The sequence below is a fragment of the Scyliorhinus torazame genome, chromosome 8, assembly GCF_047496885.1.
Source record: "Scyliorhinus torazame isolate Kashiwa2021f chromosome 8, sScyTor2.1, whole genome shotgun sequence".
Taxonomy (NCBI): Eukaryota; Metazoa; Chordata; class Chondrichthyes; order Carcharhiniformes; family Scyliorhinidae; genus Scyliorhinus; species Scyliorhinus torazame.
The window spans coordinates 119,804,618-119,830,303 of record NC_092714.1 but is presented as its reverse complement, the minus strand read 5'-3'; the positions used below and the strand labels follow the sequence as shown (position 1 = coordinate 119,830,303).

Here is a 25,686-nt window from a genome sequence, read left to right as displayed (position 1 = left end):
GGTCAGGGCGGGAAGCCCAACAGGGCCATCGGGAAACCCATTATGGCTGGCAGGCGGGCATGGAGACTCACAACTGCTTTGTCACCCAGTGCGAATCCAGATTTTGCCCCGCTGCAGGATTCTCCGCCGATCTGTATTCCCAGGATAAGGGAGAGGGAAAATTAAATCAGTTAGGATTCCTACATGATTGCCATCAACTGCTGAAAACATGTATGATGCCCCTTGTGTTCAAATAGCCTATCCCCATTACCACCTGGAGAAGTTACTTCAGTGCCTGAAGGCTGCTGGGGCTGTACCTTAGAATGAGTCCAAAAAGAAAATGCTGGAAAATCTCAGTAGGGGGTCGGGCAGCATCTGTAGGGAGAGAAAAGAGCTAACGATTCGAGTCCAGATAACCCTTTGTCAAACACTTGGTCATCTGGACTCGAAACGTTAGCTCTTTTCTCTGCCTACAGATGCTGCCAGAACTGCTGAGATTTTCCAGCATTTTCTTTTTGGTTTCAGATGCCAGCATCCGCAGTAATTTGTTTTTATCCCTGGAATGAGTCAGTGGCTTCACCAGTCGAAAGAAGGAAAGGTTTTCTTTGTTTACTTAATAACAGACAAATTTGTTATTGGATTTCTATTTAATTAATGGATATCATTAGAAATTAGACTCCTCATTTTATTGAATATTTGGATGAATTCAACCATGCTTGTCGGTTGTCCAAAATCAAATTTACACTCTTAAGAAAAAACATTTGCAAAATATGATTAATCATTTCACAAAAACATTGACAGGTTTCATTGGTTTAGCTCAGTCTATTCTATAATCGGTGTTCTGATTCACTATTTCAACTCCAGGTTTGTTTCCCACTGCAGTCGTTATATTTTTTTTTTAAAAAGACAATATTAGTTTTACTTTACCTTCCCCTTTTCTAAGCCACATTCTGGATAAAAGACAGACAGCGAGTATTCGTATCCAATCCTATGCAAGTGGTCCACCACAATGCTATTTGCAGCCATAACCAATAGAGAATCTTCATCTGTGGAAGGACTTGGATGACGATGACCAAATGTAGGTCCATTTAAGCCAGGGTGTGTTAATTCATGAACAAGTTGATTTCGAAGCTGAGACTGCCCAACAGAAAATTTGTAAGTGAAGCAAGTGAGTACTACACAAACTTTTGCAGAAACTTGTTAAATCTATTAAGATGCCTAAAATGTTCATTTATTTAATCTGATATTGTTATTTGACACTGGATGATGTGCAAATTAGCATTAATGGGAACTTGTCAAATTATGTAAAGTATGTTTCATAAACAATGTACTAATTGGCTTGGCTGTTGAAAAACCATCAGAATAAATGTGGGTTTCATCTGATACCTTCCAGAAGTCAAATATCAGAATCTTTAAAACTTATTCAAAGATGAATTTAATGGAATAGGCACACAAATTTGAAGAATTAGTTATTGAACAACCAATTACCATCAACCCGATGCAGCAGCTGAATGGACTTGATATTTTCTAGCTAACCGATATAGGATCACAAAATTATAGAAATATGGATGTAATTCAGCTACCGTATTGCATCCGGTGCATAGCCAGGCGCAATGGGTGAATCCTGGGAGAGCCCCAAATCAGGCTTCGCGATGGGCCAATTGCATGTCAAGCGACCCCTACATCCGGCGTGATCTGGATCACACCCTCACTGGGCGTGATCTAGATAATGATATTTAAATGAGTCATTAGCTGCATTTAAATAATCAGGTGCCGTATGCACCAAACGTCCGGGAGTCAATGGCTGCTCCTGCGAGGTCTCAACCGGATCATTTAGCACTGGCTTCCACTAGCGTGGAATAGACATGATGACACCTCAGGGGATCGCGCAGGCTATTAAAGCACCCAGTAGTTTGGGGACAGGGCAGGGTAGTAGCCCGGCACTCCCCCTGGCACTCAGGCACCTAGGCACTGCCAGGTTGGCACTGCTGGGGTCAGGGCCTGTGGGACCATGTACATGAAAAGGGGATTTGAGGGGGTACAAAAGGGTGGGTGGGGGTGAAGGGAAGATCCTGAAAGGGGCGGGATGGGAAGAATCCTGAACAGGGGAGGGGTCGTGAAAAAGGAGGAGGGATCTGAAAGAGATCGAGGCAACTGTCCAAAATGGCGCTACGATCTATGATGAGCCAGCCCCACTGGCGAGTTCAGCTCCCCAGTGCAGGAAATCTGCCTAAGTATGGCCTTGACAGGGAGACACTTCGAGGCCCAAAAAAACGGCTATGCACCGTTGAATAGCGTCGTTAATCTCGACACTGCAGGCGCCAAGAAACACCCCGCCAACCACGCCAAAACCGTACTTTGAAATTTTTCTGTTGAATCGTACCCACGGGAAACTTTTTGGGTTTCATTTGTGGTTACTGCATTTCTTACTTTATACTGAATAGCTAAATATTGAAATCTGAATACATTATAACGTATCAGCTAGAAATATAAAAAATTGCCTAGCCACAGTTTTTTAAAGATTTAGTTAAGTTGTAAGGACACACTGTTACAGAAAGATGCTGAAACGTATTATCCTTTTGTTCAAGATAAATAAATACCTTTAAGGAATCTAAGACACCCCGATTTTTGAATGTTTGATAAAGTCGCCTCCTAAGTTCTTCTGAAGAAATAGCTTCACAAGTACCAGAAGTCATTTTAGATTCCATTTATGCACTGCAGAAAATTAAAACAAAAAGGTTTCTTATTGTATGGCCTCCGAATGGCCTCCTTCTGCACTGTCTGCATGTTCTATACATGAATAGTATAAAATGTAAGCATCAAAAATTATAAGAACATCCACAATGTTTTCTTAGTTACAAATAAACTTTTTATTTAATTACAAATAATCCTTCGACATTAGCAAATAAACAATGTTGAAAATATATTTTAGTAATTGGATAAGATACGGATTTGACATTTTCTCTTTGAAATGGTTAAAATCCTGTCCAAAACTCCCATTTCATGACTATCGTTAGATTGTCTGTTCAATATCAAACGATGGGTGAGTCAGAAGCTTAATTTTAGTAAGAATGAAGGCAGAGAGTTTTATGGGGCTCAAAAGAATGACGTGGGAAAAAAATGGATTTCACTTTACGGGCACTGGCATCAGTACTCAGGGAAAGAGGGAAGTTACCATTGGCACTTCCTTCACCTGATTCACGATGGGACCAATGTGCAGGTAAATCGTATAAACTAAGTGGGGGGAGCTGGGACCCCCGAGGGAGATTTGGAAAGTGCAAGAGGAAGGACAAGGCAATCTGAAGGTTAGCAATACATGTCATGGTAATCAGAGCATGAAAAGAAGCGATAGAACATACAACATAAAGAGTGCACCAGAAAATAAGGTATCCAAGAGTAGGGGAAAATCATAAAAAGACAAATTAAAGACTCTTTATCTGAATGCATGCAGCATTCATAACAAGGTGGATGAATTGATAGCACAGGTAAAAACAAATGAGTATGTTATTCTGAAATTACAGAGATACAAGTACAAAATGATCACAACTAGGACCAGAAATGTTTGACATTTCAGACAGATAGAAAGAAAGGAAACAGAGGTGGGTTAGCTTTGGTAATAATGATCTTGCTTCAGAGGATCAAGATGCAGAATCACTTTGCGGGAGGACACGAAATAGCAAATGGAAGAAGTGACTGATTGGAGTACTTTACAGACCTCTTGACATACCAATAATAATTTTTATTATTGTCACAAGTAGTCTTACATTAACACTGCAATGAAGTTACTGTGAAAAGCCTCCAGTCGCCGTACTCTGGCACCTGTTCTGGTACACTGAGGGAGAATTCAGAATGTCCAATTCACCTAACAAGTATGTCTATCGGGACTTATGGGAAGAAACTAGAGCACCCAAAGGAAACCCACACAGACCCAGGGAGAACGTGCAGACTCCGCACAGACAGTGACCCAAGCCGGGAATCGAACCTGAGACCCTGGCGCTGTGATGCTCCAGTGCTAACTTTCGGGTGGGAAAAGGCCAAAAAAATACCACCTTGAGCAGGAGCCATCAAATGTGCGACCGCTGACCCCATGGCCGCCACCGGAGGTCTCGGTAAATAAGCAATTCAAGGATAGTATTAAATTGGAAGAAGTACAGTGCTATCAAGATTAGTGGTAGACCAGAAGATTGGAAAAATATTATATTCCTCTTTGGCTACCGCAAACTCTATGTGATGGCTCCTGGTTCCTCACCCCTCAGGTTCTGCTCAAGTTGAACCCAAAAATGTGCAACCCATGTAGGCTACTCAATTCTGAACCAAGCTTTAAACCTCACATTCTGTTCACTTCCAAAGTTGCCTACTTCAACTTCGGAAATATTTTCACAGCTTCTCCTTCTCCATAACTCCCAATGAAACCCTCAAGAAAGCACTGAACATATTCAGAAACCCCGGCCTCTCAACCTCCACTTTCCACATAAACTTTGAATCAAGAGTACAGCCACACACACCCCTGACCCCCATCCAATGTTTGCCAATCTCCATTTGTTCCAATCTGTCCACATTTCAATTTCAAAACACCTGTCCTGCCTTCAAGAACTTGATCTTCACTTTTCTTACTTTTACAGCCAGCACTACACACCAGCCAGCACCGTCTGCTCTTCCAATTTTGTTGTTGTGAACCCTTTATCCCTCTTCAGTGACAGCCTACTGTATTATAGCCAGATTTCCCATCATATTAATAGTGTCTCACTAAACAATTGATCTTCAATGAATCCATGCAAGGTTCTTTACTGTTAAGCCATTGTACACTACATACTGATCCATCGCTTGGATCCAGGTTCACTCAATTTGTTTAGAAATATGCCCGTTTTTGTACATCTTATTCAATTTGCACCTTCCAAGCGGATTTCTTCTAAGCACCTTTCCACCACAGCGGATCACCCAATCAACATTTACGTCCTCGCCGTTCACAACTTGGAAACTACAGAATGTCTGCAATTCCTACAAGGATGCAGCGTGGCGGGCCATTCTGCCCATCATGTCCGTGCTGTCCCTTTCAAGAACAGTTCCACAGTGGAACAAGTTGCCGAAGGAAACAGTCACAGCACAATCTTCAAGGCCCATCTTCAGATCATCTTCATTTAGAGCGCTACTCGCATTTAAAAACGTTGGCAGGATCCGGATGTTAGTCGTGGTCGGAGACACACCATAAGCCCTCTCCTCCCCAAAGATGTGGGGTAACATCTACAAGTTTAAAGGCCTCTCTGCGTGAGTTTCTTCAAAAGGGCCGCGCATTTCAACAACGGTTCTGCCCTTTGCTGGGGCGGGTAGCCACCCACCTGAGCTCGAGATGCGGGGCGGCAACTGGTCTCTAACCGCTTCCTCCTGTCACTCCAGCAACCAGCCGATTCACGCGACCCGCGCGCCACCAGCGGAGCGTCACGCGCAAACCAGCCGTTAACAGCACCCCGCCCTGCTTCGGAAGCGAGAACCCGATTGGTTAAAAAGAAACGGGTGACGTGCCTTCCCACTGCATGCGGTCCAATCGGCTTCTCCGGACGGTCACAGGTTGGGTTGTGTCGGCTGCTGCGGTGGGACCAGGCTGAGGAGACGCGGTGAGTGCGGGGGTGAGGCTTCGCAGAGCAGACTCCGATAGCACAGGCCTCGGGATGGGTGGGACCCGGTCATGGATTAACCGTGTTTACGGAACGAAGTTCCCTTTCAGTCGGATGAAACCCTCGGGAGTTTGGAGGAGGAGGAGGAGGAGGAGGAAGCGGGCGGGAGGGAGGGGAAAGCTATATAACAACCCCATCTTGGCTTCGCCACCCGTAGCGACCGTTTGTGAGTTCAGACTGAGTAATGTCACTCGGGGAGCCTCCTTTCTCCCCCTCGTTGACAACATAGGGGAGGGGGAAGCAGCTGCTCCATCCAACGGGGCAACTTGAACGTCTTCCGCAGTCTCCATCCAGCCGACAGCCTTGTAGGCAAGGTTAAAACAATGTAAAACATATCTGCAATATTATTTCCGCGTCTTCCCCCCCCCCCCCCCATTAAAAATAAATTCTAGATGATAGCGATGACTGAGATTAATCATTTCTCATGACTTTCAGTCTACGGTGATATCGGCTTCTCGTGAAGACTTGCAGTGAATCTTGCTGCACCCACTGGCCATTTGCCCCAAAGATCTTGCTGGCTTCTTTCTGCACTTGAACGTCCTTCTTGTGTCTCCGCAATAAGAAATGGGCACTATTCAAGGGGCATTTTAACCAGGATTCTATACTGTTTGTTCATCGTTTCCTTTGACTTGTAGTCTCACTGTTTTGCCTGTGTCATTCAACATCCCATTAGCTTTGATGATTGCCACTCTTCACTGGTTGGACATCTTGACGCATTGGGGGAACTGTGTGATTTGTTTCTTCTACTTGTATTCAGCAGTTGATGCACCCCTAGAAAGAAGTTAGATTCTACATTTCATCCAATTTGCTGTGTAATTTTGTGGCCTTTTCTGATTTCACTGACCTATCGAGTTTGTATAATTTGATAACTTTGCAGTAAGTTTCTGAATCCATCACTAACCTGAATTGTAATGGTCCCAACAAATGACAGAATTCCCTACTACTTCCTTCATCATCCAAATGTAACCTCTTTAATAAGTATTCTGTTTTTGATCCAGTTTCTTGTGTTCATGTCTTCAAGCTTTCCAAGGGTTATTCTTAGATTTCCCTTTCTGAATCCAGCTTGACTACTGGTTAATACGTTGATCACTATTGCACATCTGTCTGTACCTTGCCATTCTGCTAAATCTGCTTGGTGTTCAACAACAAACCTAAGCACACTCTCTCTCTTTCTCTCTCCCTCTGTGCACACAACAATTTGGACAACTGATGCCAATTGCATTGTCCTCCATTACACCTTTGCTGAGGGCAGCTAGATGCTTATAGTGAAACATATTGACCTTTCTTGATGACCAGATAATATATTGTGTGGCACAGTGGTTGACACTGCTGCATCAGAGTTTCAGGGTCCTAGGTTCAATTCCAGTCTCTGTCTGTTTGCACTTTCTCCCTGTGTCTGTGGGTTTCCTCCAGGTGCTCTGGTTTCCTCCCACAGTCCAAAGATGTCCAGGTTAGGTGGATTGGCCATGCTAAATTGCCCCTTGGGGTCCAAAAGGTTAGGTGGGGCTACTGGAATAGGGTGGAGATATGGGCTTGGGTAAGGTACAATTTCCAATGGCCGGTGCAGACTCGGTGGGCTGAATGGCCTCCTCTACACTAAAATTCTATGATCTGAACATACACTGACCTCACTTCCACCCTATCCCTGTAACCCAATTACTCCTAACCTTTTTGGTCACTAAGGGCAATTTATCATGGCCAATCCACCTAACCTGCACATCTTTGGACTGTGGGAGCACCCGGAGGTAACCCATGCAGACACTGGGAGAATGTGGAGACTCAACACAGACAGTGACCCAGTGGGGAATTGAACCTGGGGCCCTGGTGCTGTGAAGCCACAGTGCTATCCACTTGTGCTGCCCACGGTAGATTCACAAAATCCTGCCATCACCTGGCTGCAGGGTGGCAGACTAGGACCTTGAATATTCCTAAATGACATTTCGGAAGGTATTTTGCTGACTGGAGCAATGTGTGTAGTGGAGCCCCCCCCCCCCTCCCCGGGATTAATAGTTAGGTCTTTGCTTTTTTCGTTATATTTAAATGACCTTGATTGAGGTCTAGACAGTGCAACATTAAGGATGGCATCCGGGCAATAGTAAAGGATGATATTGGTGCTATGGAGGACAAGGTTGAATCAATTTGGGTGGAAATCAGGAATAGTAAAGTGAAAAGGTCACTGATAGGAGTAGTCTATAGGCCACCAAATAGTAACAGGATGGTAGGGCAGCCAATAAGCAAAGAAATAACGGATGCATGTAGAAATGGTACAGCGGTTATCATGGGAGATTTTAATCTGCATATCGATTGGTTTAACCAGGGTGGTAAAGGCAGCCTTGAGGAGGAGTTTATAGAATGTGCCCGGGATAATTTCCTGGAACAGTATGTAATGGAACCTACAAGGGAACAAGCGGTCCTAGATCTGGTCCTGTGTAACGAGGCAGGATTGATTAATGATCTCATAGTTCGGGATCCTCTTGGAAGGAGCACCATAATATGGTGGAATTTAAAATACAGTTGGAGGATGACAAGGTAAAATCAAACACTAGTGTTTTGTGCTTAAACAAAGGTGATTACAATGGGATGAGAGAAGAACTAGCTAAGGTAGACTGGGAGCAAAGACTTCATGGTGAAGCAGTTGAGGAACAGTGGAGAACCTTCCGCGCGATCTTTCACAGTGTTCAGAAAAGGTTCATACCGACAAAAAAGAAAGACGGTAGAAAGGGGAAAAATCGACCGTGGATAGCCAAGGAGGTGAGGGAGAGTATCAAATTGAAGGAAAAAACATACAAAGTGGCAAAAATTAGTGGGAGACTAGAGGACTGGGAAGTCTTTCGGGGACAACAGAAAGCTACTAAAAAAAGCCATAAAGAAGAGTAAGGTAGACCTGAAAGTAAACTGGCTCAGAACATAAAAGCAGATAGTAAAAGCTTCTACAAATATTAAAGACAAAAAAGAGTGGCTAAAGTAAATATTGGTCCTTTGGAAGGTGAGAAGGGAGATTTAATAATAGGAGACGGGGAAATGGCTGAGGAGCTGAACAGGTTTTTTGGGTCAGTCTTCACAGTGGAGGACACAAATAACATGGCAGTGACTGATGGAAATAAGGATATGATAGGTGAGGACCTTGAGATGATTGTAATCACTAAGGAGGCAGTATTGGGCAAGCTAATGGGGCTAAAGGTAGACTGGTCTGGCCCTGATGGGATGCATCCCAGAGTGTTAAAAGAGATGGCTAGGGCAATTGTAAACGCACTAGTGATAATTTATCAAAATTCACTAGACTCTGGGGTGGTCCCAGAGGATTGGAAAGTAGCAAACGTGACACCACTGTTTAAAAAAGGAGGTCGGCAGAAAGTGGGTAATTATAGGCCGGTAAGCTTAACTTCGGTTGTAGGGAAAATGCTGGAATCTATCATTAAGGAGGAAATAGCGGGGCACCTGGAGGGAAATTGTCCCATTGGGCAGATGCAGCATGGGTTCACAAAGGGTAGGTCGTGTCTGACTAATTTGGTAGAATTTTTTGAGGCTGTTGCCAGTGCAGTAGATCATAGAATTTACAGTGCAGAAGGAGGCCATTCGGCCCATCGAGTCTGCACCGGCTCTTGGAAAGAGCACCCTACCCAAGGTCAACACCGCCACCCTATCCCCATAACCCAGTAAACCCCACACAACACCAAGGGCAATTTATCGTGGCCAATCCACCTAATCTGCACATCTTTGGACTGTGGGAGGAAACCGGAGCACCCGGAGGAAACCCACGCACACACTGGGAGGATGTGCAGACTCCGCACAGACAGTGACCCAAGCCGGAATTGAACCTGGGACCCTGGAGCTTTGAAGCAATTGTGCTATCCACAATGCTACCGTGCTGCCCAGATAACGGGGAGCCAATGGATGTGGTATATCTGGATTTCCAGAAAGCTTTTGACAAGGTGTCACACAAAAGGTTGCTGCATAAACTAAAGATGCATGGCATTGAGGGTAAAGTGGTAGCATGGGTAGAGGATTGGTTAACTAACAGAAAGCAGAGAGTGGGGATAAGTGGGTGTTTCTCTGGTTGGCAACCTGTAACTAGTGGGGTCCCTCGAGGATCAGTGTTGGGCCCACAGTTGTTCACAATTTACATAGATGAATTGGAGTTGGGGACCAAGTGCAATGTGTCAAAGTTTGCAGACGACACTAAGATGAGTGGTAAAGCAAAAAGGGCAGAGGATACTGGAGGTCTGCAGAAGGATTTGCATAGATTAGGTGAATGGGCTAGGGTCTGGCAGATGGATGTTGCCAAGTGTGAGGCTATCCATTTTGGGATGCTGCTGTGCAGAGGGACCTGGGTGTGCTGGTGCATGAGTCACAAAAAGTTGGTGTGCAGGTGCAACAGGTGATTAAGAAGGCTAATTGAGTTTTGTCTTTCATTGCTAGAGGGATGGAGTTCAAGACTATGGAGGTTATGCTGCAATTGTATAGGGTGTTGGTGAGGCTGCATCTGGAGTATTGTGTTCAGTTTTGGTCTCCTTACCTGAGAAAGGACATATTGACACTGGAGGGAGTGCAGAGGAGATTCACTAGGTTGATCCCAGAGTTGAGGGGATTAGATTATGACGAGAGGTTGAGTAGACTGGGACTGTACTCATTGGAGTTTGGAAGGATGCGGGGGGATCTTATTGAGAGACATAAAATTATGAAGGGAATAGATAGGATAGATGCGGGCAGGTTGTTTCCATTGGTCGGGGAAAGCAGAACGAGAGGGCATAGCCTCAAAATAAGGGGAGGTAGATTTAGGACGGAGTGTAGGAGGAACTTCTTTACCCAAAGGGTTGTGAATCTCTGGAATTCCTTGCCCAGTGAAGCAGTTGAGGCTCCTTTAAACATTTTTAAGAAAAAGATAGATGCCTTTCTAAAGAATAAAGGGATTCGGGGATATAGTGTACGGGCTGGAGAGTGGAGCTGAGTCCACAAAGATCAGCCTTGATCTCATTAAATGGAGGAGCAGGCTCGAGGGGCCAGATGGCCTACTCCTGTTCCTAGTTCTTATGTTCTTATTGAAGAATGTGGATGCTGCACAATGTGGCTTAAAATAGTGACCAGCTAGCTGCAGATGTCAGGATGACAAGACACAAAATCTGCATCAGTTGTGCTCTAATTATTGCTAGCCATTAGTTATAGAGCATTATTGACAGTCTTGGGAACAGATGGCTCACTTTGAACTAGAAATCAACTATGCATGGCAGAGGGGAATCTAATGAGAGAAAATGTTATTTTTTTAAAAATCATGGAAATTAATAAACCTTTCCCAGAGGCAAAATATAAACCCTTTTTCAAAGTAGTTTTTTAAATTTGATTCCCACCTTGACCACATGAACTTGAACTCCTGCAAGAGCCACAAAAAAAGTGATAGTTCTTGTGGAACATTATTCATTAATTTTAATATGAATGTTATTTTCTCTACAGGTTAGACCAGCGACATGTCTGGTAGTTTTTATTTTGTTGTAGTTGGTCACCATGACAACCCTGTTTTTGAAATGGAGTTTCTTCCAGCAGGCAAAATGGAACCCAAAGTGAGTATATAGTACTTTAATGCACTCCTAGGAAAACATTTCTACCCTACACACCGTCACGGCTGAGTGTTTCCATCTTGCCATTTATGCCCACACACCTCTGGCAATCTTGCTTTCTAAAGTTCTAATTCACACTTTTGTTACCTCCAGAACTAACGCTTCTCCAATGTTATTCTGTTCCCCCCCCCCCTTTGCAAACTTCAAGTTATTGAAAACTCCACATCCTATGTCTTATAACTCAAAGTCCAACACCCATCTTCTTGTCCATGCCATGCTTGACTAGCTTCCAGTGTCCCAGGAAATCAACTTCCAGGATCCTTGTTCTCAAATTCCTGTGACCTTGCTTGAACCCAAGTGATCCCCTCGAGCACCGATACACCTGTTTCTGTGGAAGCAGGCAATCACTACGCTTGTCGTCATCTCCAAAAGCACCCTATTTCACCCTGCATTTGGGCTCTGCCAGCCTCTTGTTTCTCCCCTGCATCCACCCCTTTGGCTTGTCAGTATACTTCTACAGCTACCTAGAATTGTGATTTGGTTGCTCTAATGGCAGAACAGGGAAGTATTGTTTCCAAGCTAACCACTTGAGTGAATCATTTTTCAGGGTAGCAATTGGAAAGGAAAGTTGCCTCTTTTCCCCGCAAATGGTTTCTTGGTTATTTGCAATTAATTAAATTTTCTTCTCCAAAACAGGATGATCACCGACACTTGAACCAGTTCATAGCTCATGCTGCTCTTGATTTAGTAGATGAAAACATGTGGTTATCCAATAATATGTACCTGAAGACTGTTGATAAGTTCAATGAATGGTTTGTCTCTGCATTTGTTACAGCTGGTCATATCCTTTTTCTGAGCAAATTTTCTCTAATTCTTTGTTCTCCAGGAAGAGAATTCACAGAAAAACCTGCCTTTACGTGTCTAACATTTGCTCACATAGTACTTTGTACACTGATACATTGTACAGATGGGTTGAATATGATTGTGTAAGCTTAGTCAGAATTGTACATGAAAGAGCAAAATATTTCTAGTTGGGGGAGGGAGAAAAGAAAGTAACTGGCTACCCTATGCTAGTGGTAAATTCTTCAGCAATGTGTTGTACTTTTTCACTACTTTGGCTGGTGTTATTAATATTACTTAACTCTCCAGAGAAGGTCCAATATTTCCCCTGATCCAAGGAGAAGCTTGACATGTGCCTTATAGGTACTTTGTCAGTATGTTGCAACTTTGTCAGTATGTTGCAAGAGTCGCACTCTAGAATTAATTAAAGTGGCTTTGCATTTCAGAAAAGTGAATGCTGAGGTGTAGCATTCTAGATGATAAGTTCAATGTGATAGGTTTACCTCAAATTTAAATTGGTATTTTAATTATATTCTACAAAGTCCAGCATTGAGTCACACAATGATTTTCAACTTTAGAAAGCCCAAGTTTCATTATTTTCCTAACATGTCTGGAGTATGTGAAACAGATATAACAATATGACTTCAGTAATGCTTTGAAAAGCACTGTTTTGTGAAGAAATTGTTGTTCTAAGCCATAACAGTATTCAGGAGAGTAATAAAACTCCAATTAGTCCGGTATTCAACATTGTGACATAAACATGAAATCTCCGCAACAAATTTCACATAAAACCCTCATTTAGAAAAAGGAGAGATTTATTCTGCCTGTCTTGCTTTAATTTAAACAAGAATCCAGAGCCGATACAATTATGTCCTGGAATCACTGGCAGCCAGTTCCCTCATTTTAATCTTGTGTAATTGGAAAGTTGGTTTGCCATAGTTTCTCTGATGGAGACACAATATTGAACACACTGGCTTTTTAAAAAAAAAATATATAATTTCTTGCAACAGAATAATACAAGGATTGAAAATTGGAATATGGCTGTGATTTCACATCCAAGCACAATGATTTCAGTGGAGGTCATTATTCTTATACAGCAACTATACTATTACTACAAAGTGGAAACTTCCTTGTAGTTACACTCAAATATCTAGATAAAGGGAGCAATAATGTGACTTGTGGTTTCTAATAGCAGTCGTTGCAAGTCTCAATAGAATATAATTAATATCCATGGGCCTTTGCTTGTATGATTAGCCAGGATGCTGATCCCAGCCCAGTTTAAGTGGCATCTATTTTAACAAAACTCCACCCTCTTTCCCAAGTACTAGTGCCAGTCCGCCATGAATCAAAAACCTCTTCTCATAGCATTCTTGGAGCTGCACATTCATTTGTGTTCAATTTGCTTAATCCTAAATTGGGTCAGGTGATAATCCATAGACGACTACTTTTTGAAGTTCTGGGTTTTAATTTGAACTCTAACTCCTCAAACTCTCATCACAGGAAATCATTCCTATGCCATTGGTTCCTCCATGGACTATGGCAGCTGTGCTGAAAATATGTAATGGAACTATTTGTTCCACAGAATTTTTTTCTTCTGTTTGTTATGCTTCCTTAATTCCATTTCACACATGAGATTCATTATGTTGCATGATGTTCGGCAAGAAGATGGAATAAAAAATTTCTTTAATGATGTCTATGATTTGTACATTAAAGTAAGTCGATTTTACAATTCCATTAATTTTTAGCCTTGTTTTCCTACTGGAATAGGTGAAAATTAGGATGCCATACTGTTTAACTTGTCTGATTAGGTAATCTTACCAATGTTTCCATCGTCTGTATGGTTATAAAGATTAACTAATGAATATGGCTGTGATTTCAATGGGCTTATGCAGACTTAGTGCAGTGTGGAATGTTATATTAATTTAAACTCTCATGTTTGAGGGTGGGCAAGGAAGATCCTCTGTCAGCTCTTGGGAGATGGCTTAGTAGGGGGGGCAGAGAAGCAAAATTGTCTTTCCATAAAATGATTACCAGATATGACATTGGATCAAAGGATAGGAACAAATGCAGCCCAAATCATAATTGTCCACATTTTTGATTTGAAATACATCAATTTTAAATAACTATAGCTAAACAGATGATCGCTTGGCTCAGTTGGCTGAAAACTGATTTGTGATGCTGAGCGAGGCCGATAGCATAGGTTCAATTCCTGAGGATAGTCATAAAGGCTTCTCAGCCTTGCGCCTTGCCTGCCTGAGGTGTAATAACCCTCGGGTTAAATCGCCACCAGTCAGCTCTAGGGGAGAGAAACCTGTGGCGACATTTACATTTATTTCCAAACATTTCTGATCCTGGATATGTTCAGCAATATAATTACTCTACAGTAATCTTTATGCTAAATTTCCCCCTCCGTGTCCAACGGTTAGGCGTGGTGGTGGGGAAGTGGGCCTAAGTAGGGTGTTCTTCGGAGGGTCGGTGCAGACTGAATGGCCTCCTGCATGATGGGGATTCTGTGGATTTCCATTCTAATAATATATTTTGTTTTTCCCTCCAGTTTGCCATGAATCCATTTTACGAACCCAACACCCTCATTCGATCAACAGCATTTGACAGAAAAGTTCAATTCTTGGGGAAGAAGCATCTGCTTAGTTGAACAGATGAGGTGTATGTGTATTTAAGTAAATAATACAAAAAACAGAAGTACCTGTATTCTGTATAGACAATTGTCTTTCACAAAATGGTGATTTGACTGTAAGAATTCTGCTATCCCTTCAAGCTTGTGTGTATATATGTATGTGGAAGAAACCATATGTTGGGAAATTATTCCATTCCTTGGTGTTGTTTCCTACTCAAAATAACACCTTTCATTCTAATCTGTGCTTGACTGGACCCTCTACATCTATTCCATATCCCACACTTCTACTCTTGCGCCTTCCCTCCCAGAACCACAGTAGGATTCTCCACTTTCTACTTACACTTGCCTTCAAATTTAACAGATCCTCATTTCTTCTCTTCCTCGCTTTTCTTCATTCCAAAGGGATTATTGACTTCACCAAAACCCATTCCACTCTTTCACCAATTTCCAACTCTTCCTACTTGACCTTCCCATGCAAGTGCATGAGCTGCATCAACTGCCCTTTTTTCCCCCCTCCCACAAAGAATCCGAGACATCTCAAAAAAACCCAAAGATAAATAAATATAATGATTGATTACACATTTCAAGTGTTATTCCTTCTTGCAACATGTGCTGGATAAAACCAGCTGAAGGGGTGATGGAAAACTGGTCTGGCCCTTTGGGTTTTAAAAAGATAAGACTGCTACATCCTAAATGAAAGGATAATCACATTAATGGAATCCCAAGCCCAGATATTGGTAGAGCTGGGAGAAAATAACAGCACCAAGGCCAGTGTTTTTCTTGTTTTAATCAAGCTTTGTATTGGAATATGTACAAGCCGATAGGCATCTGAATGTGAGATTCTGATTTAGCTTTGGCAGGTAGATGGATACATGAAATGATTGCATTTGGGCAATTCAAATAGCGAGGTAATGATTGGGTTAAATTAATCTCCATGGCTTTGTTGTGTGTGGGAAGTTTTAAGGAAGAATTCTCAGTAGAGATTGGGCAGCACTGTGGCACAGCGGTTAGCATAGCTACCTCAGTGCCAGGGACCAGAGTTTGATTTCGGCCTTGGAGTTTTCACATTCTCCCAGTGTTTGCGTGGGTTTTATCCCAGTCCAAAGATGCGTAGGTTAGGTGGGGTATACAGATAGGGCCAGAGAATGGGCCTAGGTAGGGTGCCAGCGGGTTTGTGCACTTGATGGGCTGATGGCCTCCTCTACACTGTAGGGATTTCTTTGGGTGGTATCATGGTACCTGGGACAATTTCCAGACTTGGGCAACAAGTGGCAAGTTACATTCATGCCACACAAGTGCTGGGCAATGATCATCTCCTTCGAGAGGATCTAACCAACACCCCTTGACATTCAATGGTATTACCATCGCTGAATCCCCCACAATCACCATTTTTGGGGGGGGGGGGGGGGGGGACCATTGATCAAGAACTGAACTAGCCATATTAATACTGTGGTTACCAGGACAGGTCAAAGGCTAGGAATCGTACCGTTAGTAACTCGCCTCCTGACACCCCCCCCCCCCCCCCAAAAAAAGTCAATCTACAAGTCAGGAGTGTATTGGAATACCCTCCACTTGCCTGGATGAGTGCAGCTCCAACAAACAACACAAGCTTGACACCATCCAGGCCAAAGCAGCCCGCTTGACTGCTCCTCCTTCCGAACATTCAAACCCTCCACCACCAACAGTGGCAGCCGTGAGTACCATCTACAAGATCCACTGCAGTAACTCACCAAGGTTCCTTCGACACCACCTTCCAAACCCACTACCATCTAGAAGGACAAGAGCAGCAGATACTTGGGACTCTCACCACCTGGAGGTTCCCCTCCAAGTCACTCACCACTCTGACTTGGAAATGTATCATCGCTCCTTCACTGTCACAGGAGCAAAATCCTGGAACTCCCTCCCTAACAGCACAGTGGGTGCACCTACACCTGAAGGACTGCAGCAGTTCAAGAAGACAACTCATCACCACCTTGAGGGGCAACTCGGGATGGACAATAAATGCTGGCCTAACCAGTGACACCCACTTCCTGTAAATGAATATTTTAAAAAATGACATGGGAATAGTTATATGCAGAGCAATATTAATGCTATTATGCATTGACACGTGTTCAGACATCAGCACGTGTCAAGTATTAGTTATACTGAATATGTAACCAGTGTCCCCAATAACTTTGAATCATTTCAGAACTTGTAAATAAGGAGTTAATGGGTAAATTGACTCTACATCACCAATTCCACCACCAACCAAGACTCTCAAACATGTTGTCTAGATTGAAGTGATTTACTTCAATTTAACACACCATCTACATCGTGAGCAATGAAATATCCCCTGTAGTAGGGAAACTAAATGCAAATTTAGAAGCCACTTTAAACATGTCCATTCCGTTCATAAGTTTGATTGTAAATTTCTGGTCATGTCATTTTAGTTTGCCGTCCCACTTTGACCGGTCCTTGGTCTCTTGATCTCAAAGAAGATCTTAAAGAACAGTAAAGTCACCCACTGTTGGTTAAGTGGGTGACAACCAATGTTTTTAACAATTTATTTTCCCTGGACAGTAGGTGCAGGTGATAAATCTGCTGCCATTTAGATTTAGACCCAGCTTTTATTTATTTTTCTTACTACCAACCACTCTTTTGCCTTGATTTGTTCCCCACACACCACCTGAGGTTGCTTGACCTACGTATTTCCAATTTCTTTTTATATTTATTTCAGATTTCCAGTCTAGCATTGCTTTAAGATTTTATCTTCCTCATTGATGCACTTGAGCATCATCCAAGATTGTGAAGTCTATGGAGGGGGGGTTTGAACTTAACCTTCAGAACATGACCATTGAGCAAAGGTTGAAACCAGAGTCCAAAGCTTCCAAATCCCAGTCTTTTGGCTTGACTTAGGTTTTTAAGTACTAAGTAAAACTTCAAAGACAGATATTAAAAATCAATGAGTAAAATATAATATGAAAACCTCACTTAGTAAGGAGTGCCAGTTACTGAAGAAAAAAAGACACCAAAAAAAAATCAGTGATTGAAGCATTTTATACAGCAGTTAACAAAAGCAGTGATCAGAAAATATGGTGACAGACTGGAAAGCAGATGAGTTTAGGAATGACCACTCAAATCTTGACAGAGGGAATGCAGTGATTTGTTAACAAATGCAACCCAAGCCAACATTGAAATGTTTATTTCCCCTTCATAATTCAGCAGCACTTATCAGCCAAGGTTGACAGTGAAGATCCTAATGTGGTAAATGGGACAGTTTAACTATTACAAGCATATTTACTGCTAAGCTTAGAAATAAAGCACTTTTATTTTAGGATTTAATTCTCCTTTCATTGCTTTAACTGAATTGATTGATTCACGAAGCATAGCCAGGTCCAACCATTCAATAATAAATCTGTCATTGTGCTTAATAAATAGCTCTCTGTAAAGATAATATAATGGTTCATGTCGAGTCTTCCAACTGCACTGTTGTGTTAAAATACAAGTTGTCTCAGTGATTTCCACAAGCTATGTTCCTGATCTCAACTGTGATACTATGGAAAGACACCAGAGAGCACAGGGAAAAATGGACAACCAGGCTACATTGCACAGCTTGTACCCAGCTAAGTAGCAGCAAAGGCGTTTGAGCAGGTTTCAACCAATACTCTTGGCTAGGGAAGAGACAGTTGCATGAAGGGAAAATGGAAAGGAAATAAATACTTTTAGTGGTAAAATATGTATAAAGATTACACAGTTTTGACATACAATGAAACATTCTGCAGCAGGAAAAATCTAAATTAAAAATATTGAGCTACATGCTCGTAGTTGTAAATTTATCTCGTTCAACATTTTCAAATCTTGAAGATCTTTATGTACACAAAGGTACAATTTGAAAATTGGAGTAATTAAAGTAAAGGCAGTCTTGTATGTAACATTTATGTAATCTGGTGCATGTGAACACACCATTGAGAACACAAATTGTTTTATAGGTTACATTAAACCCGGAGGAAAAAAATGAATGCAGAAGGTGCTTCATGTAATGGTGAACAGTTACTTTTTAATATATAATGCAGAATTGAATTGAAATTATTTCAGTCCTTGACAAGTCATTTCAAAATATACTATATTTGTATCATTCCATGTGATCCCAACACTTCTTAATTTAGCTGTGCATTAACAAAATGAACATGAGTTGACTGACCCAGAATTGGTAAGCAAACCTCTACCTTTTGACATTGTAACATTCTGCAAACTTAAACCAAACTATGTAGACAATATTTTCAGTACCTGCAAACACATTGTTCAATAGAAAAAATGATCAGTAGACATTTTAGTTACACAAAACTCAAAATTAGAGTGAGAATAGACAGAAGGTTTCTATCCAACATCAGTATATAATTAGAACTTTTATTTTGTTTTCTTTGCAAAGGGAAAAAAATTATTAAAAGTCCACCCAGTATATTTTAGGGTCAGATTAGGGACACCAATACATAAAGGAGAATTTTATAGAACCAGCAAATAGCAAATGTTTAGAGTTGATTAAACTTCAATTTCCCAACCATTATCCAAGCTACAGTATGTTTTTTGCTCAAAATTGTTATACTTCAGTTAAAAATACCAACACCAAATGTATTTATTTTTTTAAATTTAACGCTTGTGTAGTTTTGCCATTTTTAAAAGTTGATTTTAAACTCACAAAACCCTTTTGTCTAAATCACATCTGGCCAATGAATGAGTCGATTATCTGTGGATAACTCGTCACATTAGTATTGTGCATGTGTACATCCAAACCCTTTCACAACCAATGGAACCCAGTTTTTCAGCTGGTTGGCATTGGTTTTCTCAAAACAGCTCCAGCAGATCTGCATGACCCAATAAACACCAGTCAGTAAATCAATGGCACACAATGGAAAGGTGATTGCATCTTCCAGTCAACAGCAGAAAGAGCTGTGTTTTTTCCCTCGATTTAGATTCACCGTGTCTGTTTGCATGTAACTGTCAGATCTATCATCGGCAGCAAGAACTCGACGAACAGCTTCTTCAAAGGCTACTGCTACATTGGTAGCATCTTTTGCACTTGTTTCAAAATAAGGATGGTTACCGTTCTCTTTGCACCAAGCCTGAGCCTCTTCTGCTGAAACTTGCCTCTCAGTAACATCAATTTTATTACCTAGAACCACAAATGGAAAATTATCTGGCTCCTTGACATCTGCATAGTAGATGAATTCCTTTTTCCAATTGCCCAAATTTTGGAAGCTCTGGTGATCATCAACACTAAAAGTAAGGAGGCAACAATCAGAGCCTCGATAGAATGGTGTCCGAAGGCTTCTAAACCTCTCTTGACCAGCAGTGTCCCATATCTGCATTGTCACATAATGTGCATCTACTTCCAAATCTTTGTTTAGAAACTCAACTCCTATTGTGTGAAATAGATGTATATCAAATTTATTGGTAACGTATCGATTCATGAGTGAACTTTTTCCCACTCCACCATCGCCCAGGAGGATCACTTTCAGTAGAGTTGATTTTCCAGCCATGGCACCCTCAATTGTTTTAAATGAAGAAATCAAATGGTCTATAAAATACAAAACAAAGGTTTTTATTGCCATCTACTCCAGAGTATATAAAGACTATTTATGCAAACTGATCAAAATGCATCACCACCGAGTTGCAATGTCAGTGAGAGTCAATCTGTCTATTAATAACAGTTGGATACAAGAACACCATTTGTCTGAGGGAGCATGCATGGGGGGGGGGGGGGGGGGGGGGCTGTCAAATGATCCTACATTATCGTGATGAACCTCAAAACAGTAAAATATCTTTAATCTGGTCATCCCATCCTTTGGTTACAGAGACAAGGATTGAAGAGAACCTCTGAGCAGTATGCAACTTCAGTGCATTAATTTACTCATAAATGTTAGTTGTTACGCAGGCACATTTTAAAATGCAAACTAAATGTAAATGAGTGACAGGGTGGCAGAGTGGTTAGCAAAGGTATCAGGGTTCAATTCCGGCCTTCGGTGACTGCCTGTCTGGGGTTTGCATGTTTTCCGTGTCTGCATGGGTTTCCTCCAGGTTCTCCGGCTTCCTCCCACTGTCCAAAGATGCGCAACTTAGGTGGATTTGCGGTCCTCAGGCAGGGGAGTGCTATTTCAGAGGGTTGATGCAGACTAGATGGGTTGAAACTTTAACAATCTTTATTAGTATCACAAGTAGGCTTACATTAACACTGCAATGAAGTTACTGTGAAAATCCCCTAGTCGCCACATTCCAGGGCCTGTTTGGGTACATGGAGGGAGAATTCAGAATGTCCAATTCACCGAACAAGCACGTCTTTTGGGACTTGTGGGAGGAAACTATAGGGATCCTGCCAAACAATTGTACCTCATGCACAACGTTTAATAGGTTCAGATAACCATACAAACTGAAAGTTTATTCCAACTGATTTTATAGTTTTGGGGGGGGAAAGAGGAGCAAATTATGGGTAGGGGTAGTTACTGGCTGGTTCAAAGTTTCAATTGTAAACAAGTTGTCTTAAGTTTACCAAAATCTCCTGCAGGTTAGGAATGTAACATTCTGAGTGCCACAGAATGTTTACATGCCTGTAAAGAATGGGCAGAGCATACTGAAAACTCAGTGGAGAAATTAAAGTAGAACTACTCAAACATGGAAGCAGTTTGAATTTACCAACAGGAACACAGTGCCTGAAGATTGTCCTGATTTTAAATTTTACGACTATTTACTCCTAATAAAACAGCAAATACATTAGCGCTTTAGAGAGGAGGATAAATCGTACTTGATATAAATAAGTCCGGTTCAGCCAATCTGTGCCTGAACATATTTTACCAAATTCAAAGGTTTGTGCATAAGAACCTAAGAACTAGGAATAGGCCATCTGGCCCCTCGAGCCTGCTCCGCCATTTAATGAGATAATTGCTGATCTTTGTGGACTCAGCTCCACTCTCTGGCCCGTACACCATATCCCCGAATCCTTTTATTCTTTAGAAAGGCATCTATCTTTTTCTTAAAAACGTTTAAAGAAGGAGCCTCAACTGCTTCACTGGGCAAGGAATTCCAGAGATTCACAACCCTTTGGGTGAAGAAGATCCTCCTACACTCCGTCCTAAATCTACCTCCCCTTAATTTGAGGCTATGCCCCCTCGTTCTGCTTTCCCAGACCAGTGGAAACAACCTGCCCGCATCTATCCTATCTATTCCCTTCATAATTTTATATGTCTCAATAAGATCCCCCCCGCATCCTTCTAAACTCCAATGAGTACAGTCCCAGTCTACTCAACCTCTCGTCATAATCTAATCCCCTCAACTCTGGGATCAACCTAGTGAATCTCCTCTGCACTCCCTCCAGTGCCAATATGTCCATTCTCAGGTAAGGAGACCAAAACTGAACACAATACTCCAGATGCGGCCTCACCAACACCCTATACAATTGCAGCATAACCTCACTAGTCTTGAACTCCATCTCTCTAGCAATGAAAGACAAAACTCAATTCGCCTTCTTAATCACCTGTTGCACCTGCACACCAACTTTGTGACTCGTGCACCAGCACACCCAGGTCCCTCTGCACAGCAGCATGTTTTAACATCTTACCGTTTAAATAATAATCCATTCTGTTGTTATTCCTCCAAAAATGGATAGCCTCACACTTGGCAACATTGAATTCCATCTGCCAGACACTAGCCCATTCACCTAACCTATCCAAATCCTTCTGCAGACTTCCGGTATCCTCTGCCCTTTTTGCTTTACCACTCATCTTAGTGTCATCTGCAAACTTTGACACATTGCACTTGGTCCCCAACTCCAAATCGTCTATGTAAATTGTGAACAACTGCGGGCCCAACACTGATCCTTGAGGGACCCCACTAGTTACAGGTTGCCAACCAGAGAAACACCCATTTATCCCCACTCTCTGCTTTGTTAGTTAACCAATCCTCTACCCATGCTACCACTTTACCCTCAATGCCATGCATCTTTAGTTTATGCAGCAACCTTTTGTGTGGCACCTTGTCAAAAGCTTTCTGGAAATCCAGATATACCACATCCATTGGCTCCCCGTTATCTACTGCATTGGTAACGGCCTCAAAAAATTCTACCAAATTAGTCAGACACGACCTACCCTTTGTGAACCCATGCTGCGTCTGCCCAATGGGACCATTTCCCTCCAGGTGCCCCGCTATTTCCTCCTTAATGATAGATTCCAGCATTTTCCCTACAACCGAAGTTAAGCTTACCGGCCTATAATTACCCACTTTCTGCCGACCTCCTTTTTTAAACAGTGGTGTCACGTTTGCTACTTTCCAATCCTCTGGGACCACCCCAGAGTCTAGTGAATTTTGATAAATTATCACTAGTGCGTTTACAATTGCCCTAGCCATCTCTTTTAACACTCTGGGATGCATCCCATCAGGGCCAGGAGACTTGTCTACCTTTAGCCCCATTAGCTTGCCCAATACTGCCTCCTTAGTGATTACAATCATCTCAAGGTCCTCACCTATTATATCCTGATTTCCATCAGTCTATCCTTATTTCCATCAGTCAGGCTGACTAAAAATCTTTACAGCTGAATGAAAATATTTTCATTTACAAAGAGCAGCCCAATACAATTTTTTTCTAAAACACTATTTTGAACACCTGATATTGAGAACCTGGCTTAATCTTGTAAAATTTCCCTCTCCGCCAAGCGATGAAGACAGATATCCAAATTCTGACAAGATACAGAAACCAATTATATGTCAACCAAGCTAAAAAATCTGTAAACATATTCAAGGGCATGATATGGTCTGTTCACTTATAACTGGCTCTCAGTTTCACCCTGAGCCGAACCCTTCAGGTTTATGCTACAATCTCAAAACAAGTTCCAACAGGTTATCAGACCTCAGCAAATAAATTATGCTGCCTGTCACCTGATTCTATCCCAGTGTATACATCTGCCTGTACTCTTCATTCCAACCATGTGAAATTGCTAATTCCAGTGACTCAATTTTAAAAATAAAGATGTAATCTGATAAGTTTCACATTAACAAATCAAGCATTTTAAATTTGCAAATAATCCCAATTTTCAAAAAGACTCCAAAGTGCTAAAGGTTTACTCCGTTTGAAGTCATCTGGACAGGTACATAATTCCACTCTTTTGCTCTACAAATTGATGTATACAATTCCCAAATACAAACTTTACAGACAAAGCAAGATTATATTTTCAAATTATTTGCCACATCTTCGATTTAAAAATGCACAAATGTGAACATTTTCAGCCTTCATATTTTTGCAAATTAACGCTCAACATTAAATATTAAAAGGGCAGCACAGTGGCTAGCACTTCTACCTCATGTCACTGAGGTCCCGGGTTCGATCCCGGCCCTGGATCACTGTCAGTGTGGAATTTGCACATTCTCCCCGTGTCTCCATGGGTCTCACCCCCACAAACCAAAGGTGTGGCCATGCTAAATTGCCCCTCAATTGGAAAAAAAGAATTGGGCACTTTAAATTTTTAAAAATGTTCTAAAAACATTAAATATAAAGGTCAGAATGCCCTATAGAAACTGAATTAAGTCATTCCTTACCTTTTCAGATTAATGCATCATTAGATTCCTGTGTAAAAAAAGTTTAAAAAGATGAATAACAATTGTGAATTATATTACCACATTAATCATTTGTCAGATCTCATCGCTGCTTACTGAGCATTTATAAAATCCTCTTAACTGTTGTATATAATTAATTATAGTGGTCATTCAAAATAGAATCTATATTTGTTCCTAATACAGTCAAACTGACAAAGTTAGAGTTGTTCAGGCAGCAGCCAAATAATTTATACACTATCAACATTGACAGCATGCCCCCTCATTCACCCACAATATGGTCACATCAGTAAATGCTTAGTACCCGGTAAGATTTAGTGTCACTGATTAGGCTGTGGCAGTACGATATTATTGGTGGACAGTCAATGTAGACCAGGTGCTGGAACCACATAAAACAAAAATATCTGTGCTCAGGCTGATTCCAAACCTAATCACATCTTCATTCTCACTTTAGAAACGAAGCCTGCTGAATTCTACAAGCACTCATGATTATTCATCTAGCATATATTAAAACAAATTATTTAAATGAACATGGAATATTCACACACATTAATACATCAACCAACTCACCATAAGACATAACTTCAAGAGAGCAGGAGAAGAAAAAAGGAACTAAACACAGAACACTTCAAAAAATGACTTCTACGTCTGAAAAGCATATTAACACTAATCATTTTGAAAGAGGTCAAGAATCTCTTTAGTTTCACAGCAGTGGATCAACATCATAATCGGTTGTGTGCAAAGGTGATCAATGTTTATTAGATGACAAGAGCACAAAACATTGTTAACATCTCAACGTTACACCAATGAGATGAATGGCTCCTTTTAGCTGCTCAATTTTATTTCACTATTCAACAGCATTTAGCTCCATTTCAGTTCTGGAAGTGAGTAGTAATGTCACCTCTTCCACATACAATGATACTACAAAAAATGGTTTACTCCAAATGTATTGCAAACAAAGCCAGAACCATGCTGACATTGTAACCCCTCCTGCACTTAATTTTGACTGAGTGCTTATAAGCACTCCATCTAAATATGGAACTAATTATGTATAATTAAACCCCAACTTAATTCTAACCTGAATTCACCAGTCAAACATCAGTGCTTATTTGCTTTCCAGAGCAGGTAAAAAGTGGTGGGCAACCCACGTGTTCAGCACATTTACAATATAATGGTTAGTCCTCTGGCACACTATCCTACTCACAGAATGTTTCATTTCATTCATGTATAGGGAGGTCAGTTAGCTTTGTGGCGCAAAGTGTTGCCAACAGCATTGGTTCAATTCCCATACCAGCTGAGGTTACGATCAAGGCCTTGCCTTCTCGACCTTGTCCCTCGCCTGAGGTGCAGTGACCCTCAGGTTAAATCATCACCAGTCAGCTCTCTCTCAAAGGGGAGAGCAGCCTATGGTCCTCTGGGACCACAACAACTTTAA

General features: G+C 41.6%; 3 protein-coding genes across 12 annotated transcripts in view; 1 reads left to right on the top strand and 2 right to left on the bottom strand.

Moving 5' to 3' along the window:
- ofd1 (OFD1 centriole and centriolar satellite protein) overlaps positions 1 to 5,461 on the bottom strand; it is a 173,823-nt gene extending 168,362 nt beyond the window's left edge. For 4 of the 6 annotated variants that reach the window (XM_072514093.1, XM_072514097.1, XM_072514099.1 and 1 more), the window contains exons 1-3: positions 4,871 to 5,309; positions 2,580 to 2,694; positions 907 to 1,116 (exon numbers count right to left, since the gene is read on the bottom strand). In XM_072514093.1, the coding sequence (XP_072370194.1) occupies positions 907 to 1,116; positions 2,580 to 2,687 (318 nt within the window). In that variant the 5' untranslated portion in view covers positions 2,688 to 2,694; positions 4,871 to 5,309. The other 2 variants (XM_072514094.1, XM_072514096.1) reach the window with 2 other exon arrangements.
- trappc2 (trafficking protein particle complex subunit 2) lies at positions 5,438 to 15,259 on the top strand. Its single transcript, XM_072514113.1, has 5 exons — positions 5,438 to 5,591; positions 11,100 to 11,206; positions 11,900 to 12,045; positions 13,671 to 13,755; positions 14,598 to 15,259. Exons 2-5 carry the CDS (start codon positions 11,114 to 11,116, stop codon positions 14,694 to 14,696), a joined length of 423 nt encoding a protein of 140 aa, XP_072370214.1. The 5' UTR covers positions 5,438 to 5,591; positions 11,100 to 11,113; the 3' UTR covers positions 14,697 to 15,259.
- Positions 15,260 to 17,698: 2,439 nt separating this feature from the next.
- rab9a (RAB9A, member RAS oncogene family) overlaps positions 17,699 to 25,686 on the bottom strand; it is a 100,784-nt gene continuing 92,796 nt past the window's right edge. For 3 of the 5 annotated variants that reach the window (XM_072514108.1, XM_072514107.1, XM_072514111.1), the window contains exons 2-3: positions 24,237 to 24,264; positions 17,699 to 20,232 (exon numbers count right to left, since the gene is read on the bottom strand). In XM_072514108.1, coding sequence (XP_072370209.1) covers positions 19,589 to 20,194 — 606 coding nt within the window. In that variant the 5' untranslated portion in view covers positions 20,195 to 20,232; positions 24,237 to 24,264 and the 3' untranslated portion in view covers positions 17,699 to 19,588. Of the gene's footprint in view, positions 20,233 to 23,998; positions 24,085 to 24,236; positions 24,265 to 24,555; positions 24,673 to 25,686 lie in introns of those variants that run through there. The other 2 variants (XM_072514109.1, XM_072514112.1) reach the window with 2 other exon arrangements.

Coding starts and splice junctions, on each gene's coding strand:
- trappc2 (XM_072514113.1), top strand. CDS start 11,114: ATGTCTGGTAGTTTTTATTTTGTTGTAGTTGGTCACCATGACAACCCT. Junction 11,207..11,899: donor CAGGCAAAATGGAACCCAAA/GTGAGTATATAG, acceptor TCTCCAAAACAG/GATGATCACCGACACTTGAA. Junction 13,756..14,597: donor TCTATGATTTGTACATTAAA/GTAAGTCGATTT, acceptor TTTTCCCTCCAG/TTTGCCATGAATCCATTTTA.